Below are 18,410 nucleotides of genomic sequence, written 5' to 3' on the forward strand. Positions count from 1 at the left end.
ATTTAAAAAAAAATTTATTTGATGTGTAGTAATATTTTTTATGTGATCCCTATTCACTTGTGAACCGCCTGCGCCCCTGGGATATGTGGGCCTCTGCACTGGCCTATGCAAGGCGCCGAACCTCCTGGACCACCAGGTAAGTTCGTAGATTTTTTTGCAGATCGGAGGCGCCCGCCCGTGGAAGCCTGCGACTGCAAATTCAGCCCTATCATGTCCTCAGAATGTCGCAAAGTGTTTCAGAACCAATGAATGACTTTTGAAGTGCAGGCACTGTTGTTATGTAAGCAAATGTGCCAGTTAATTTGTGCACAACCATCTCCTACGAACAGTAAATGAGTTCATTTGTTTTTAGTGGTGTTGGTTGAGGAATTATGTTCACCAGGACATCAGGTGGACTATCTGCTTTCCTTAAAATACTTCACTTGAAATACAGTCCTCTACTAACTGAGTGAAACTGATTCATGTTATTTAGACAGATGTGTCGATCTCACCTAACAAATAAATGGATAAGTACAGCGGGAGTTGAGATACTGATCCATCACTTTCAAAAAGGTCCCCAGATTTGATCTGTGCTTAGCTGAATTTCATTTTCACCAGTTTTGGGCACAGACTAAACCCAGTCGAGGTTGGAGCCAGTTTTCCTTTTTCTGATTAATGTCCATTGATCCCCTCCTATATATTGGCATAGGTGGATATTGCAAGAATACAGGATTGGGCTCAACTCGAATCCCTGCTCAAATTGCTCACGGAATAGGCTTGCATATCAAAAGTGGCTAGCTGAATAAGGTACCAGAGATATGCCCTTATCTGTACCCCAGCATGAGTCTAGCTTCAGGAGAGGAAGGGAGAAAAGGGGATGAAAATTTGAATTAAAATGTTCTTTGAGAATTGCAAAAGTCAAATTATAGACTGTATATCAAAGGCATAGCATGACATGGGCTGCATGGTACTGATTGCAAGTACAGCCAATGTGTATGATGTTGATGAGAAGTTTCAGGGGACATTGAAGAGTTAAACCGAATGTATATTTTTAAGACTTGCACATGCTACAGAAAGTCACGCTGTATAACATCATGATGTCATATTGCCCAATATCACCTCTATCGCTTTTCAAAATTTGTGACAAATATAACCTTTAAATTCATTTCATACACAGAAAACATGCCAGAATCCCTTTGGGTGTGATATTTTACCAATGAATTAATCTGAAATTATTGCTATTACATTATTCAGGAAGATCAGTCTATTGCATAAATATTGTAACCAGCAAGTCCCCATGTGAGTCTTCTATTTATTGTTGTTTTCTATTTGCCAGCCAAAAAGGTGACAAACAGATGGGCTGCACTCTGATATTATTGTCATGCCATACTATGGACATTTCCTTAGGGAAATGCTCACAGAACACTTATGTTGTTATAAAAAGATTGTGCAATAATCATTTATCTATTTTTCATTGCATATTCCTGCAGAATTGTAGGCATTTTGATTGTGTAGCAAATTTAAAGGGAACACTGCTCCTCTGAGAGCATGCCTTCTCCTTTTGTAACACAGGGCTTGTTAAACTGCAGGGATCCACACATCAAAGGAAATGCACAATTGTATTAGAATATACACCAATTAAAATTTGACGAAGTAGAAATGCAGATCAGATGTACTGTTTTGAAAACGTAACATAGGTAATGCCATTAATTCTTGGAGCCATCAATAATACATGATAATCCTTAAACATTGACTGCAACTAATGCTAGGAAAAACCTTCCATTCAGTTGTCCAACAGAAAGTGTTATTAATTTGTAAAGGAGGTAATGAACATATACATTGATATGGTGCATTTTGTACAGTATGATTGTGATCCTTTTTCAATGTATTTGACCCATATCCGGTCCATTATCAGGACCACCTTCGCCAACTATTTGCTAACATTCCTTAGCCATGCTAGGTTCCTCTTTCTCACCAACCTCTGAGATCAAAGTGGATTGTTGCTATTTTGAACATAATAATGAGGATGTGGATGGTTCCTCTGCGGAGTTATAAACAGAACAAGTTTTGGTTTTATTTGTGATTGACACTTAACAAAGGCTTTGTTTGGAAAACAATTTTGAGCAGAATGAAAATTAACTTTGTAGATGTTTAAGTTGATTATTATTGAACTTATTAAAAAGTATATGATTAAACACCAAGAAAATTTAAAGAAGTTTTATTGTACATCATTGCAGTGCACGTTAGGTGATAGATGGAAGGTTGTAATGTGAATTATTAGAGAGAAAGATATTAAAACATTTTTAAAAAGTAAACTTAACAAAATCAGTGGAGTCAGGTCCTTGTTCTGTGAAATGAAATAGTTGGACAACCATCTGTTCTCCTGTCACTTTTCCCTCTTTGGGCATGTTTAGATCTTTCAAAGTAATTTTTAAAAATTCATTATTTCATTTGCTATTCAATCAGTTGAATGCTCGCCACTATCTTGTAGATTCTACTCTTTTTACAAATAAGCTTTTTAATGGGTTTCACATGTTGGTGGTTGGAAGTTTGTCATCAGAAATAAATCTAAGGACTTAATGAACTCTTCCAGTGAGACATTGGAAAACCTCACATTTCACTGTGTGCCTATACTCAATACGATTTTCCACACTTTGCTATCTGTATGAAATTACCAATTCATTGAATCATAGAATAGTACAGCACAGAAGGAGGCCATTCGGCATATCAAGTCTGCGCCAGCTATTTCAAATCACAATCCCACTCCCCTGCACTTTCACCATATCTCTGCAATTTTTTCTCTTTCAAGTATTTAACCAGTTCCCAGGATTTGACAATAAATGGCAAATTCTAGAATAGGTCATTAATGTACACCTACTGAAAAGCATTAGAACTTTGAAAACAACGCAACAAATAAGGAGTAACAAATAGACTATTGCTATTTGGGCTGTGTTCTACTAAACTACAAATCAGTTCCTATTCTAAACTGTGCCTTTGTTTCCTACCACAGATGGTAATTTTTAAGTCACAAGTGGATAGGTTAGCCTTAAAAGTCACAGTTTATGCTGAACATGGTGCCATTTAGCGGTACAGGCATGGTCAATAGGCTGATTTCCAAGCACAGAACAAAGCATGTTAATCATTCAACCAGTCAAATTGGTCACAATGTATACATTGTACTTGCGCTTTATTTCCACAGAGCTGCTTGTGGCTAATCTGGAAAGCTGTGTAAATGACCAACCAATCAAAATTCATCAGTTTTACACCATTCACATTATCATTTCAAATTCATTTGGGAATTTCCACGTTTCCTTGAAAAATCAAGTTTGAATGTGCTGATGGAGATGAGTTATCATTGATTTGAAGCCACACTATTGGGGACAGGATCAACTTCGATAAAATTAATCTACTTATTTACAATATATGAAAGCAGTTTCTGCTTTATAAACCCACCTTGATTTGCGTTTATCTGCAAGCTGCCTCAGTATTACAATAAAATATTACTAAATATTTGAAATAGCAGTTTTGTTCAACTCTCATCCTTTGTGTAGCAGTGACAGATTAAAATGTTTTATATCAGCAGATTCTCATGCTTTAGCAGGGAGATCTTTAGTATTGTTACAGTTTGTGCAGACACTGGTATCAGTGACAAGACAAACAATGGCGAGCAGGAGAACAAAATAAATATGACCATGATAAGACAGGATTCGACTCAAATGGCATTACATAATGTCCAGTCACTAACATTATACAAGAAGTAGATCTTATGTAAAGAAAGACATTAGATTTGAGCAATTGGAATACCCCACATAAATGTTGGAAGGTTTTCTGTTAATTATGGAATAATTCATAAGCACCAACTTCGAGCAGGCATATAAATCCCTACATTGTTACCAATGTTTGCTACTGTTCCATTCTTCAGGCCAGACTAAATATCAACACCTTTGTGCTAGCCAATGAGTTGGAGGCGGGGTGGGACTTGCAGTTTAAATGTACTCATAAACTACAGCAAACTCATCAACTACAGCAAAGAGTCTCCAAACCCATGACTGAAATAACAGCAAACAGAGTTACCCAAACACAGCAGGATTGTTTCTCCAGCAAAATGCAATGAGTGGAGGATAGCTACACAATACAAATTATCAGCGTAAATAAAATTCCAGTTCCTTCCAGGCGTGATTGAGGGGGTTAATTATCCAAACACCTCCATTCTGGCTGGGACGTTGTTGGCACTATCTGCAGTCTAAAAATTATGTAGCCATTATTCCAAAGAACAATCTGGAATGGATTTCCAGTAAAAGTTGAAGTTGTTATGTGATTCCATAGGCATCTTTTTTTCTGCTTGTATTTCCATTTTTATAATCTGAACCACAGTTTGCTTTATTGACAGATACAATAAATTGAAAATCCAAAATAAGAAGTTGATATTTTACTGCAGTAGAATATCGACAAAATTGCTTTGAGAATGGGGGAATTTCAGTTGTGTTTTTTTTATGGCTGTTGCTATAAAACATATTCTCTTGAGCATTAGAAGAGGACATTGAGTCTTGATCGGACCAGGCAATAAAATAAATGCTCGTCTCCATGGTGATTAATTGTGTTGATTTAGCACAAAAGCGGTCACATTTTGATTTTCATGGGTGATAGCAATCTTTTGTCACACTGGTTACTCAGTCATCACTGTGAACTGCTTCACTTACTGAAGAAAGTGGGTAAAGGAGGGGGTGTGTATTCTAGAGATAACAAATAACATCAAAGACTGCTTGAGTGATGCATGGACATTGGTGAAATCTGAACCGTGTTCTCAACCTATTGGAAATCACAAGGGTATTGTGCAACAGGAATTATTCCTCTGTGTTGGAATAACAGTGCACATTTTTATTATTTTTTATAGAGGGATCATATTTCTTGACTCAGTGAGTAGTACGCTCGCCTCTTGAGTCGGAAGTTTGTGGGTTCAAACCCCACTCCAGATACTTGATCTTTAAATCTAGGCAAACACTTCAATGCAGTACTGACGGAGTGCTGCACTAACAGAGGTGCCATCTTTCAGATGAGATGATAAACTGAGGCTCCACCTGCCCCCTCAGGTAGATGTAAAAGATCCCATGTCTTTATTTTGAAGAAGAGAAGAGCAGCTCTCCCAGGTGCCCTGGCCAATATTTATCCCCCAATCAACATCACTAAAAACAGATTATCTGTTCGTTATCGCATTGCTGTTTATGGGATTTCACTGTGCACAACTTGTCTGCCGCGTTTCCCACATTACACCAGTGACTACACCATAAAGTACTTCTTTGGCTGTAAAGCACTTTGGGACGTCCTGAGATCTTGAAAGGTGCTATATAAGTGCAAGTCTTTTTTTTCTTTTAGACAAATGTTTGCCAATCCTGACTGGGGCATCAGAGTTGGAAAAATATTATGTTCTTTTTCCTTAAGAGATTAATGGAAAGTGTTAATGTCACAAAGATTCTATGATCTGTCTAATTATTAAAGTAAATTCTAAGGAGGGTATTAATTATTACTGGAAATAACATGCAAGTTTTTGCAAATAGATGGATGTACAGTTTAGGTAATTCGTTTTAAGAATGTACAAAAACATTTAACAAGAATAGGTCATTAACACTATTCAACAACAACAACAACAACTTTTATTTATATAGCACCTTTAACGTAGTAAAATGTCCCAAGGTGCTTCACAGTAAGACAAAACAAATAAATTTGAAACCGAGCTAAATAGGTATAATCAAGACTATCATGGACTTTATCCAATCTCTTTGAGAGGCAGATCTTCACAAATATCCTCTGATCCTCAATTTAGTCCAACAAAATGCCAGAACATTAATCCATCCTCACATTTCCATTATTGAACTTTGGATTGCTGCCCTCCACGGACAGCATCTCCCGTCCATCCACCCCCATCCCCAGCATTAAGTCTCAGTGAATGGTTAATTACCTTGGCTTACAGCTATCCCTACAACCAATCACGCAGTTCAGCATCAAATATTCATTCTCTTCAGTTGGATTGGCAACCGGCGCAGTGCATTATTGGTGTTGACTGTTACTTAGCATGGTGACACTGCCCATGGCCGCCGCTACTTTTATGGCCCCGACCTGCCGTTGGTGTTCCCATTAAAAGAGATGGCGGAAGTTATAGCAGATACATTCGTTATAATCTACCAAAATTCTCTGGACTCTGGGGAGGTACCAGCGGATTGGAGAGCAGCTAATGTAACGCCTCTGTTTAAAAAAGGGGGCAGGCAAAAGGCAGGTAACTATAGGCCGGTTAGTTTAACATCTGTAGTGGGGAAAATGCTTGAAACTATCATTAAGGAAGAAATAGTGGGGCATCTCGATAGGAATAGTGCAATCAAGCAGACACAGCATGGATTCATGAAAGGGAAATCATGTTTAGCTAACTTACTGGAATTCTTTGAGGATATAATGAGCATGGTGGATAGAGGTGTACCGATGGATGTGGTGTATTTAGATTTCCAAAAGGCATTCGATAAGGTGCCACACAAAAGGTTACTGCAGAAGATAAAGGTACGCGGAGTCAGAGGAAATGTATTAGCATGGATCGAGAATTGGCTGGCGAACAGAAAGCAGAGAGTCGGGATAAATGGGTCCTTTTCCGGTTGGAAATCAGTGGGTAGTGGTGTGCCACAGGGATCAGTGCTGGGACCACAACTGTTTACAATATACATAGATGACCTAGAAGAGGGGACAGAGTGTAGTGCAACAAAATTTGCAGATGACAAGATTAGTGGGAAAGCGGGTTGTGTAGAGGACTCGGAGAGGCTGCAAGGAGATTTGGATAGGTTAAGTGAATGGGCTAAGGTTTGGCAGATGGAATACAATGTCGGAAAGTGTGAGGTCATCCACCTTGGGGGAAAAAAAACAGTAAAAGGGAATATTATTTGAATGGGGAGAAATTACAACATGCTGTGGTGCAGAGGGACCTGGGGGTCTTTGTGCATGAATCCCAAAAGGTTAGTTTGCAGGTGCAGCAGGTAATCAGGAAGGCAAATGGAATGTTGGCCTTCATTGCGAAAGGTATGGAGTACAAAAGCAGGGAGGTCCTGCTGCAACTGTATAAGGTATTGGTGAAGCCGCACCTGGAGTACTGCGTGCAGTTTTGGTCACCTTACTTAAGGAAGGATATACTAGCTTTGGAAGGGGTACAGAGACGATTCACTAGGCTGATTCCAGAAAGGAGGGGGTTACCTTATGATGATAGATTGAGTAGACTGGGTCTTTACTCGTTGGAGTTCAGAAGGATGAGGGGTGATCTTATAGAAACATTTAAAATCATGAAAGGGATAGACAAGATAGAGGCAAAGAGGTTGTTTCCACTGGTTGGGGAGACTAGAACTAGGGGGCACAGCCTCAAAATACGGTGGAGCCAATTTAAAACCGAGTTGAGAAAGAATTTCTTCTCCCAGAGGGTTGTGAATCTGTGGAATTCTCTGCCCAAGGAAGCAGTTGAGGCTAGCTCATTGAATGTTTTCAAGTCAAAGATAGATAGATTTTTAACCAATAAGGGAATTAAGGGTTACAGGGAGGGGGCGGGTAAGTGGAGCTGAGTCCACAACCAGATCAGCCATGATCTTATTGAATGGCGGAGCAGGCTCGAGGGGCTAGATGGCCTACTCCTGTTCCTAATTCTTATGTTCTTATGTTCTTATGTGAGCTGGTGCAGGAGGGTGACGGCTGCAAAGAGTGATGTCATCAATATCCAGGTCTGTGATTGGAGCGTGGGCAGATACAGCAGGAGCAGCGAGGTCGGGGCAAAGGAGCAGCAAGAGACTGTGGAGGGACATGACCGGGGCCCAGGGGAGGTGCGAGTTTGGGGCCAGGGGCCCAGGGGCAGCACGGAGCAGCCCACACTGCGATATGTGTGTGCACTAGGTCTGTGCAGCAGAGCTGGTCTCCAGTCATCTTGGGTAATCCTTGCCACTGGACCTAGACCTAGCTCTGTCAGGCTGTGATTGGCTGCTTAGACAGCTTGTTAACTTCACAGCAGCTCGCATTAGGGATTCCCCATTAACTTACACGGATCTCAACTGAACGTAGATCTTCTCACCACAGAGTACACAAGATTTTTGTGGGAAGCTTTCTTTGGGGCCAGCGGCGGACACCTTTGCTTCACCGCCGATCGCAAATTACGGCCAAAGAGTATTTGGGATCTTGCCAAAAATATATTTATTTAATATGGAAGAAAATGTTATAAGAGCTAATATGATGAAAGGATCACAGACTGGAAGATAAATGTTTAGTCATAAGTTAGAGAAATTAAGTGAGGAATGATCTCCAAGCCTTTCAATTCGGGAGAAGAGACGTTTTTCAAAGCCACTTTCTAAGTGTTTTTGCGGAATTTTTATTAACAAAATAAAAAGACATGAAACAGCAATCGAAGATGATGCAAATGTGATTGAAATATATTTAAACAATTTATTTTATCAGCAGAAGTTGCACCACAAGTGACTGTTACTGCACCAGAGGGTAATCACCAGGGAAAAAGTACAGGACCCACCCCAGACTGCTCACCTCCATCCCCAGATACAGCACTGAAAAACATCGAGAAAGTTATCCGACCCCAGGTGAGTTGAGTTGGAATGATTTCATGTGTTGAATATTATTACCATCGAATAAAGACGTTGCAAATAGTAATGTAATGTGTCACTAACACAAATCACCAGATGATTTAGCGCTGATCGTATGAAACTCCTGGGTTTGGTTAGTTGATGCTAATACTGAAATATTTGAAGCAGAATTCAATAAGATTTGATTTTTTAATAAAAGGAATATCGAGTTTATTTCTTTTGACTTCACTTGATATCTGATACACTGCAGGTGGCATATTGATTCCTTGCTATTTGTTACTAGTGTATTTACACTGAGTTCACGTGCTTTATTCCTTCTTCAGTGTATTCAATCCACGTGAGCAGGCTGGCTTGAACTGTCCGACTTGTACTGCTGGCTCATTTGTCGCACCATCTCTCAGTGGAGTGGTTCTGAGCTGTAATTAATTCATTTTGTTTTCATGCCCACACACCATGGTGTGTGTCGCATACAGAAAAAAGAATACGTTAGTTTTGATTGTGTCATATGCTGGCTAAAATGGGAGGACTGATGGTATACGGAGGAGTGGAACTAAGAATGGCATCTTAGTCAACATAGGGAGAGACATGTACAAAATTGATGGAGTGGAAGTAGTGGCATATATGTCTATAAAGTGGGTAACCACTTACACGCAGTGGCCTCTGAATTGGTCCCAATATGAATGGGCGTACCTTCACCACAAGGACAGCAGCGGTTCAAAAAGGCAGCTTGGCACCACTTTATCGAGGGCAATTGGGGATGGGCAATAAATGCAGGCCTTGCCAGCGACGGCCACATCCCGTGAATGAATGAATGAAAAATAGAATATTACGCCAGAAGTGTCTTTTGCTTCAAATGTGATAGTAGCATTTGTAGTAGCCATACTGTCAGTCAGGAAACAGACTGTTGTACATTTTGGATCTCTTCTGACCTCTATTTGCCAGAATAGATTGGGGGATGGATAATTCTCATTGTGCTGTTGGCACACTGTAAATTTGAGCAATCAAAAATGTAGGCTTTCTTCTTTCGCAACACTGTGTAGTAAGTGATGAGTTAATTTGAAATCACATATGTATTTGCATAAGACCCTGGGCAATACTGTTGCTTCAATATTTGTCTTATACTGAATGATTTCTTAATTGAAGAGATATTATATTCGGTCAGATAGTGATAACTTCAAATGTGAAGAGCTAAGAGTATGGAGATGACTCTAATATGACATTTGGCTGACAGATTATAGATAAAACTTTCTGCTTTGGCACCTCCAGCACATGCCAGGAGCACACCCTTTTGCAGATTTATTAATGTCTTATAGGAAACAGAAACTTTTCATAAAGAAAGAATGAACTTTCATTTCTGTAGCACCTTTCACGTCCTCAGGACACCTCAAAGTACCACACAGCCAATGTCTTTTCACTGTTGTTTTGTAGGCAATGTGAAAAATAGCACAGTTTACAGCTATCTCTGGTCATTTTAATAATCAGGATCGACTGTAAAACTAATCTGGTGGATATATTGTGTTTAATCAGAATTTAAGATGGAATATAACATATTAGTTACATAGCTATGAAACAATTTAAACATGAGAGTGAGAACTTTAAATTGGGGGTGCTGGAAGACAGGGAACCAATATAGGTGAACAGGACCAGGTGCGGAATATGAGATAGGCAGCAGAGTTTTGGATGAGCTGATGTTTACAGAGGGCAGACGATGGGATGTCGGTCAGGAGGGCATTGGAATAGTCGAGTCTGTTGCTTCTGAATCCGTACTGACTACTTACAATCTCTAGGCTCTTTAAATGAATGTAGATGATTTTATCAAATTTTTTTTCCATTAATAATGTGAGAGCAGCGGGTCTATAATTGTACGGTTCATGTCTTGTGTCCCACTTTTGGATTATCAGGATAATATTCATTGACCTGCAGCCCATGGATACAGCATCAGTATTTATGGAACTGGAAAATATTAACAATAGCCATTCATGTCTATTTCCTACCTCATTTGTTTGAAGATTTTAGGATGTATCCCATCTGGCCCAGTTGCCTAGTAAAAATGTAATGCTTTGATTTTCTGCATAGCCCAATGATCGTTCTGTCCTAGGTCCCTAATTCAAATTAATGGATCTGGAATTAATGAAGAATTAACTAAAGACATTTGCTAATTGGTCCAATTTATCATTTGAATGACCTAACTGATCCACTGCTAATATAGTTTTTTTTAAAAGCTATTTTGTCCCCTTACTTCAAATCCATCTCACCCTGTTTGTTCCTGCCTTTTATGTTGGTTCAAATCCCCATCTCCCATTTGCCCATCATCTCCTGCCTATCTTCATGTCCTGACCCTGCCACCTCTCACTAGTCTTCTGTCTATCAATAGTATCTCCCTCTGGCTCTACAAATTCCATTTTGTTAAGCTGCCTATTTCTGTCATCAGCTGCTAATGGAATGTTAAGGCCTGATCTCAAGTATTATGTTGTACAGTTGGTGCACTGGACATTGCCCTGCATAACCACACTTCTCCCTCCTTTGGCAAAAGGTGTTTTATTTAAAGTAGTTTCTTAATGTTTCAATTTGATAACTTGTATGGGCTCAATTTTCCCGGGTCATTTGCGCCGTTTGTTTGGTGCGCGACGTTTTTTCTGGCGTAATTATTTAATTCAAAGTTTCCCCCTGGAATCTGCGCTGGCGTAACTTCTTTAGTTACGATTTTTCTAGGTCATGTTTTTTTGACGTCATGGCGGGGGCGGGCGTGGGCTGGTGGTGGGGGGCGTTCACGCATGTCTGCGCCAGTTTTCTTCATTTTTCGTAGTTTGCCCCCCAAATTTTAATCCTAGGTCGGAGTATCTGGCCACTCCTGAAAAACCTTCTGGTGAGTTAAGAGAAAGCAGCGCACATTGAGAAATCGGCGCTGAAAACGCCATTGTTTTTCATCAAAGTTTTTGGAGGGAGTCGAGAACACTTTAAATATCTATAATAAAGTTCAACTTTTTATACCTTTCAACGGAGTACATGGAAGTTTCTTGGATTTCTGAAATTTTCATTGTTTTTTTATTCACACGCCACTACCAAACGTCTTCAAGCTGGGCTGGAGGGTCGTAGCGTCAGCCGTCAGAATCGCGCCCAGACACGAGCTTGGGGCTCGGCTGGAGGACAAGCCTGGCGGGGGGGAGGGCAAGGTGGCGATCAAAAGGCTTCTACACTGAGCCCGGGAAGGAAGGTGGCGATTGGAAGGCTGCTGCACTGGGCACAAGACTGCAATGAGCTTGGGGGGGCGGGGTAGAATGAGAAGTCCATCAATACAGACCTTGGGGAGAGAGAACAAAGAACCTGTCCTGCCTGCTGTGTTAATAATGGAACAAATAAAGAAAATGATTCAGATTTAATGTAAAATGTATTTTATTCAAAAGTTTAACAAACAATTTGTACTTAACTTTAATAAAATTATTCTTGTATCAAACTTTAAAGATTTCAGTTACGATCACTTACAAACTCTAAGATCCTTTAAAAACTTTAAGATCACTTAAAAACTTTAAGATCACTTACTAACTTTTAAACTTGTAAACTTACATAACTTACAAAAATCTTTTAATTTGAGAACAACAATTACAAAAGTAACAATAATAATAACAACAACAGCTGCACCAAAGAAAGGCTGCACCCATCTTCCTCACCTTATTCCAAGATTGCCCGTCGCGCTTGTTCTTGGTGACTCCACCACCCCTGCCCGCAGGCGGTGGCGTTGTGTTTCGGGGATTGGTACCGAGCTTATTCTTTCTAATATCTCAGGTAGTGTGCACCTGTTGATGAGGGTGAGGGGGGGGTGGCGGTTAGCGGGGGAGACGGAGGGTCCGGCTTTGGGGCTCTTCAGAGGCTGGTGTTGGGGGCTGGAGTGGGAGTGTCAGTTGATTCTGTCAATGGGCGCAGGGTCTGGGCATGTTCCCTTATTGCAGCAGCTAACTTCAACATGCCGTTCTGCACCCTGACAGTGTCTCAATGACCTGCAACATTCCCTCCCTCATGTTGAGCAAAACTGTCTCAACTACCTGTGACATTCCCTCCCTCAAGTCCAGTGATAGTGTTTGCACCATTTCTGACATTCCCTCCCTGATGTTCACTGACAGCGCATCACCTACCTGTGACATTCCCTCCCTCATGGTCACTGACATGGTTTCAGCTGACTGAGATATTCCCTCACTCATGATCCCGGACTTCATTCCCATTTCTCGTGAGATTGCTGTTACTTCTCCCGACTGTCCTGCTACCTCATCACCCACCCCTCCTATGGTGTCCAGGAGTGATCGCGTAAGGTCAATGCTCTCCCCACTCATTGCCATCCTCTGAACAACATCTGTTAGATTCTGCACCTCATGAGAGCGCAGTCGAGCTCTCCTTCCCTCCTTCCCACCACTGGGACCCCTAGCCTCGGCAGGTGGGGCCCTGGGTGTGCCTCGCTGCACCCCACCACTGGGACCCGCAGCCTCAGATGGTGGGAAACCATGGAATGTCCCACTAACACTCAAACCACTAGTCAGGGAAGGGGCTGGCAACTCAATGGGCGGCACCTGCACCTCCTCCAAAGTGAGTACAAGAGATGGGGCTCCATTCATACCCTCACCCTCACCCCCATGCTCTTGATCTGGAAGGTGGGATTGGAAGATGTTCTCCTCTTCTGGTTCGTCCTCGTCTGAAAATTCTTCTGCATTGTCAGGGTCGGCCTCAAGTTCTGAAAAATATAACAGAACACAGGCAAATAATTAACAGCAGAGGAAGGGGCAGGGTGGGTGACATGAATGGGTTCACACAGCGCAGGCAGCAGGCTGATTTGAAGGACCACAATGAATGATAGCACATTGCATCAACCGAAGCGTAGCTGATGGACACCTCCCCATGAACTGAAGCATAGCTAGCCCGCGCAGTACTTAGCACTTAGCAAAGCCAGACTGTGGAATTTGCAGGACTTACCCCCTCCCTCGAGTGTGGGCCCAACTTGTGCAGTGGTGGTTGCTTTTCTTCAGGCAGGACCCATCAAAGCAGCGACCCTCTCTTCCAAGGGTGTCAGTGACTGCAGATTTGCCGGGCCCCTCCTGTTCGAGTTCTTTCCCTTTTATTATGTGCCACTTTCCTCTGCAAAGATAAAAATGCAACTTTTTAGAGAGAGTGTCTTTCTGCTGGGTGAGACATATACAGCTGGTCACATTTACAATTGCAATTCCATTGAATAAATGAAAATATTACTGACACTAACTACTTGACCAAGATCCTGCCACTTCTTTTTACACTGGCCTCCAGATCTCGTGGTGATCACCATTGCGCAGTAATCTTCTGCAACTTGGTTCCAACGTTTCTTCATTTCTTTGGGTGGAACTTTTATGTGACCTCTGCTGGTGTCCAGCTTCTGTCATCTGGCCTCAATCACTGTAACTAGTGCCTCCACTTCATCCTGTAAGTATTCTTGGTCCTAGCACCGCGTTGCATCTTATATTGCTGTAGCTCCGATTTTTCCAATTCTTTCACTACAGCACTCAACGTTGTCACACACACAACTGGCTCTTTAAAAATGGCCAATTGACAACCCGGAGCTGTACTGCGCATGTGCATCCACTGAAATTTAAAAAATTGCACTTTTTTCCCCGCGCGTGCGCAGAAGATGCGGCATCGTTTATTCAGCGCAGATAACAGGCTCCACCGCCTGAAGCGACTGGACGGGCTGCGCGGCCAAATTTGAATTATACATCAGGGAAACTTGGGCAAAATATTTCTGGCGCATTTCTTGGCCTAGAAAAATGGATGTAACTCTGGCAATACACCAGAAAACAGGCTTGGGAAAAATTGAGCCCATATTTTGTGGTGTAAATCATCTGACAAGGGTGATTTACTGAGAAATAAAGCCTCTTTATAATGACAAGGCACCATTATTCTGTGTCTGGTTTGATGAGCTACTCCCTCCTGATCACTTATTCGCATTAAATCCTGTCCCTGTTGAGTTTTTTTTTGTATCTGGCTGATTTCCCTAGTTTGTGAAACATTCTCAACATTTCATTGTAAATGTATAAACATATCTATGAATTCAGTAATTATTATATTAGGTCTCGCGTATGTTGCAGTTTTCTATTTAGAAACTTAATTTCTTGTTCCCCTTGACAAAATGCATCGTTTATAATTGAATGAATTAGTGCAGTCTGCTCTTTAATTAAAGCATGTCTAAAAATGACTACATTTTCATGATCTAATATTCATTATTGCAATTAGCTCATGTTCAACCCATAATGAATTCACCAACTTGCTTAAGGGGTAATCGAAATACACTTTGGAGCAGAGGATGTACACAAACTGGACAATGCACAGGGTTGTTATTTTTGCATTGTCTTGTGCAGTATCAGTGCAGTTGGACATTGCAACATGTTGTGATAGAAAGCTCCAATTTAATATTCATTTATATTTAAATTATGCACAACACAGTTTCACTTGACTAGTCCAGCATATATATAACTTGTAATATAAATTATACATTTAGTGTAACAAAAGGTTTTCACTGTCAGGAAGAGGAGAGCAATGCAATAGTGCTCCACTACAATGCATGGAATTGTTTCCACCACAATGAATCGAATGCTCTGTATTCTTGTTTTAATGAGGATCAATATTTTAGTCGATCTCATCTAAGATCAAGCCAGTATTTCAAGAGCCACAGAGAATAGTTGGTGCAGGCTCAAAGGGCTGAATGGCCTACTCCTGCACCTATTTTCTATGTTTTTCTATGTTTATCCTGTGCCATTGTTGCCAGTGTGCCAAGCTTTATATTTGACTGAAATTCATTTTGGCCTAAATTGAGCTAGACATTTATCTTGTAGACAAAAAGATTCTGAATAGCTTACATTGCTACATCGATCATCAATCTGTAGAGAATATCAATCACAGATTTATTACAGTATAATGTAGTAGCACATTAAACAGAATTGTGAATTTAGTATTGGAAGCCCGAGTGCAGCATTAGGGGTGGGGGCAATCGACAAGCTTGCAAGGCTGCACCATCGTGGGGCCGTTTTATCCCCGGGCTTCAACACCATAGTCCAAGCTGGACTCCTGCCTCAACTCAGTAGCATTGATGAGCAGGCCAGTGGGCCGGAATCCGAGGGAACAGTCCATGGCTGTAAAGTAAGTCATCGAGGGAGGGTCAGTCTTTTGTGGTCGGGGGAGGGAGGGGAAGCCCAGGGCAAGGGAAACAATAGCTTATACTTTGCGGAATGTCCGTTGCATTCATCACGTGATATCTATTCTGTATTTGGTGAAGTATCTGTTCTGTCAGCACAGTTCATAATTCTGCCTACACTGTATTTTCTCATATTGAGTGAGAGTTAGCTTTATTTTCATGTGGATGGGTTAAAGGCATCAAACTGTGCTTTGTTGTAGAGGCCTTTCTCTGCTCCTGTACTTTTACTTGTTTAATTAAACAGCACTGATAACTTAGTCATCTTAAGTTTTGAAGACACTATCATTTACTTAATTAACATTGTTAAAAGATTACAAAAAATGAATTTATGATTGACATGGATAATGTATTTTTTTAATTCTAAATAATTACGGTACTGTGTCTATATGACAGCATCATGTAAGTCAGCTTTACACTTGAAATTATATTTTGCAGGCTGCTCATTAACTAACTGCCTATGCATTCATGTATGTGCAAATAAAACAATAAACAACAATTTCTATTTATATATCTCCTTTAAAACATCCCAAGGCACTTCACAGGAGCGTTATCAAACAAAATTTGACACTGAGCCACATAAGGAGATATTAGGTCAGATGACCAAAAGCTTGGTCAAAGAGGTAGGTTTTAAAGTGCGTCTTAAAGGTGGAAAGAGAGATGGAGAGGCAAAGAGGTTTCGGGAGGGAATTCCAGAGCTTAGGGCCTTGGCAACTGAAGGCACGGCAACTGATGGTGGAGTGATTAAAATCGGGGATGCTCAAGAGGCCAGAATTGGAGGAGTGCAGATATCTCTGAGGGTTGTAGGGCTGGAGGAGGTTACAGAGATAGGGAGGGGCGAGGCTATGGAGAGATTTGAAAACAAGGATGAGAATTTTAAAATTGAGGCGTTGTTCAACCGTGAGCCAATGCAGGTCAGCGATCACGGGGGTAAAGGGTGAACTTGGTGCGTTAGGATATGGGCAGCAGAGTTTTGGATGAGCTTAATTTTATGAAGTACAAAGTGCGTTGGCATAGACAGGTCTAGAGGTAACAAAGGCATGGATGAGGGTTTCAGTAGCATATGAGATGACGCGCGATGTTACAGAGGTGGAAGTAGGAGGTCTTGTTGATGGAGTGGCTATGTGGTCAAAAGCTCATCTCTGGGTCAAACACAACACCAAGGTTGTGAACAGTCTGGTTCAGCCTCATACAGTTGCCAGGGACAGGGATGTGGTGGGCAACTTCTTGTATTAAAATAACACCTGGAGTAGCTGTCATTTTTATTTCAAGGGCTTGGTCTGATTTAGATTTAGGTTCAGATAAGTGAGAAATCTGGATTGTAACATTTGTCAGCTTTGCAAGAATAGAAAGAGCACATGATCATCATAGCCTGAGTTACATCGTTATCCTTAGGACTTCTGTCCCCAAGAGTGTTCTGTAATTCCTTATCTCTGCCAGTTTTCACCCTCCTCCCCTCATGAAAGAATTAGCTCCTTGTATGGTTTCACAACTGCTGGTGGCTCCCTATTACTGCCCCTAGGTGGCAATTTGTCATATGTCAGCCCAGACAGTGAGTGTTGATGGGTTATTTGACTGCAAAAGGGATCAACCTTCATTGTCAATCATCCCAGTAGGGTTTATTGATCGTGATTAGAACAAGAATCCTGGCCAATTTCCTTCTTCCAAGCACAGGAAGCCACTGTCACTCCCTTACTGATAATGCCCAACAGCACAGACTAGACATCAAACCTAGAATCTTCCTATCTGTACAGCCTTAAAGAACTGTGTTAGGGTGTCACCTGTGACCGCAGTGGTAGCATGCTCGCCTCTGAGTCAGAGGTTGTAGGTTCAAGTCCCACTCCAGAGACTTGAACCCATAATCGAGGCTGACACTCCAGTGCAATACTGAGGGAATGTTGCACAATTGGGATGCGATCTTTCAGATGATCAGTTTAACCGAGGCCCCCTCAGGTAAACATAATAGATGCCACACACTATTCAAAGCGGGGGAGTTCTCCCCGGAATACTGGTCAATATTTATCTCTCAACTAACAATCATCTGATCAATTATCACCTTGCTGTAGAATCAGAGGGGGGAATTGTAACCCTCAAAAATGAGCAGGTTTGGGTGGGTGAGATGTTAAAATGTTAAAAATCTGAATCTGAACCCCGCCTCCAGCCTGCCCACTTCTGGTTTTAGCGGCTGCAGGATGAGGGCGGAAAACCAACCCGCTCCCAGGAGGCAGGTTGGCAATTTAAATATTATAATGGCCTATAATTCGCCGTTGGCACTGAAGAAAGCTGCCAAAGTGGATCACCTCACATTTACCCACATTATACTCCATCTGCCAAATTTTTGCCCACTCACTGAGCCTGTCTATATCCCTTTGCAGATTTTTGTGTCCTCCTCACAACTTGTTTTCCCACCCATCTTTGTATCATCAGCAAACTTGGTTACAATACACTTAGTCCCTTCATCCAAGTTATTAATATAGATTGTAAATAGTTCAGATCCCAGCACCAATCCCTGCGGCACCCCACTAGTTACTGTTTGCCAAAATGACCCAATTATCCCGACTCTCTGTTTTCTGTTAGTTAGCCAATCCTCCATCCATGCTAATATATTACCCCCAACCCCGTGA

General features: G+C 41.3%; 1 protein-coding gene across 12 annotated transcripts in view; it reads left to right on the forward strand.

The window, feature by feature from the left end:
* The window catches only part of anks1b (ankyrin repeat and sterile alpha motif domain containing 1B), a 965,528-nt gene that overhangs the window by 710,952 nt on the left and 236,166 nt on the right, over window positions 1–18,410 (forward strand). For 8 of the 12 annotated variants that reach the window (XM_070897439.1, XM_070897440.1, XM_070897444.1 and 5 more), the window contains one exon: window positions 8,446–8,582. In XM_070897439.1, the coding sequence (XP_070753540.1) occupies window positions 8,446–8,582 (137 nt within the window). Of the gene's footprint in view, window positions 1–8,445; window positions 8,583–13,895; window positions 14,025–18,410 lie in introns of those variants that run through there. The other 4 variants (XM_070897441.1, XM_070897442.1, XM_070897449.1 and 1 more) reach the window with 2 other exon arrangements.

The sequence above is a fragment of the Pristiophorus japonicus genome, chromosome 13 (genome assembly GCF_044704955.1).
Source record: "Pristiophorus japonicus isolate sPriJap1 chromosome 13, sPriJap1.hap1, whole genome shotgun sequence".
Lineage (NCBI taxonomy): Eukaryota > Metazoa > Chordata > Chondrichthyes > Pristiophoridae > Pristiophorus > Pristiophorus japonicus.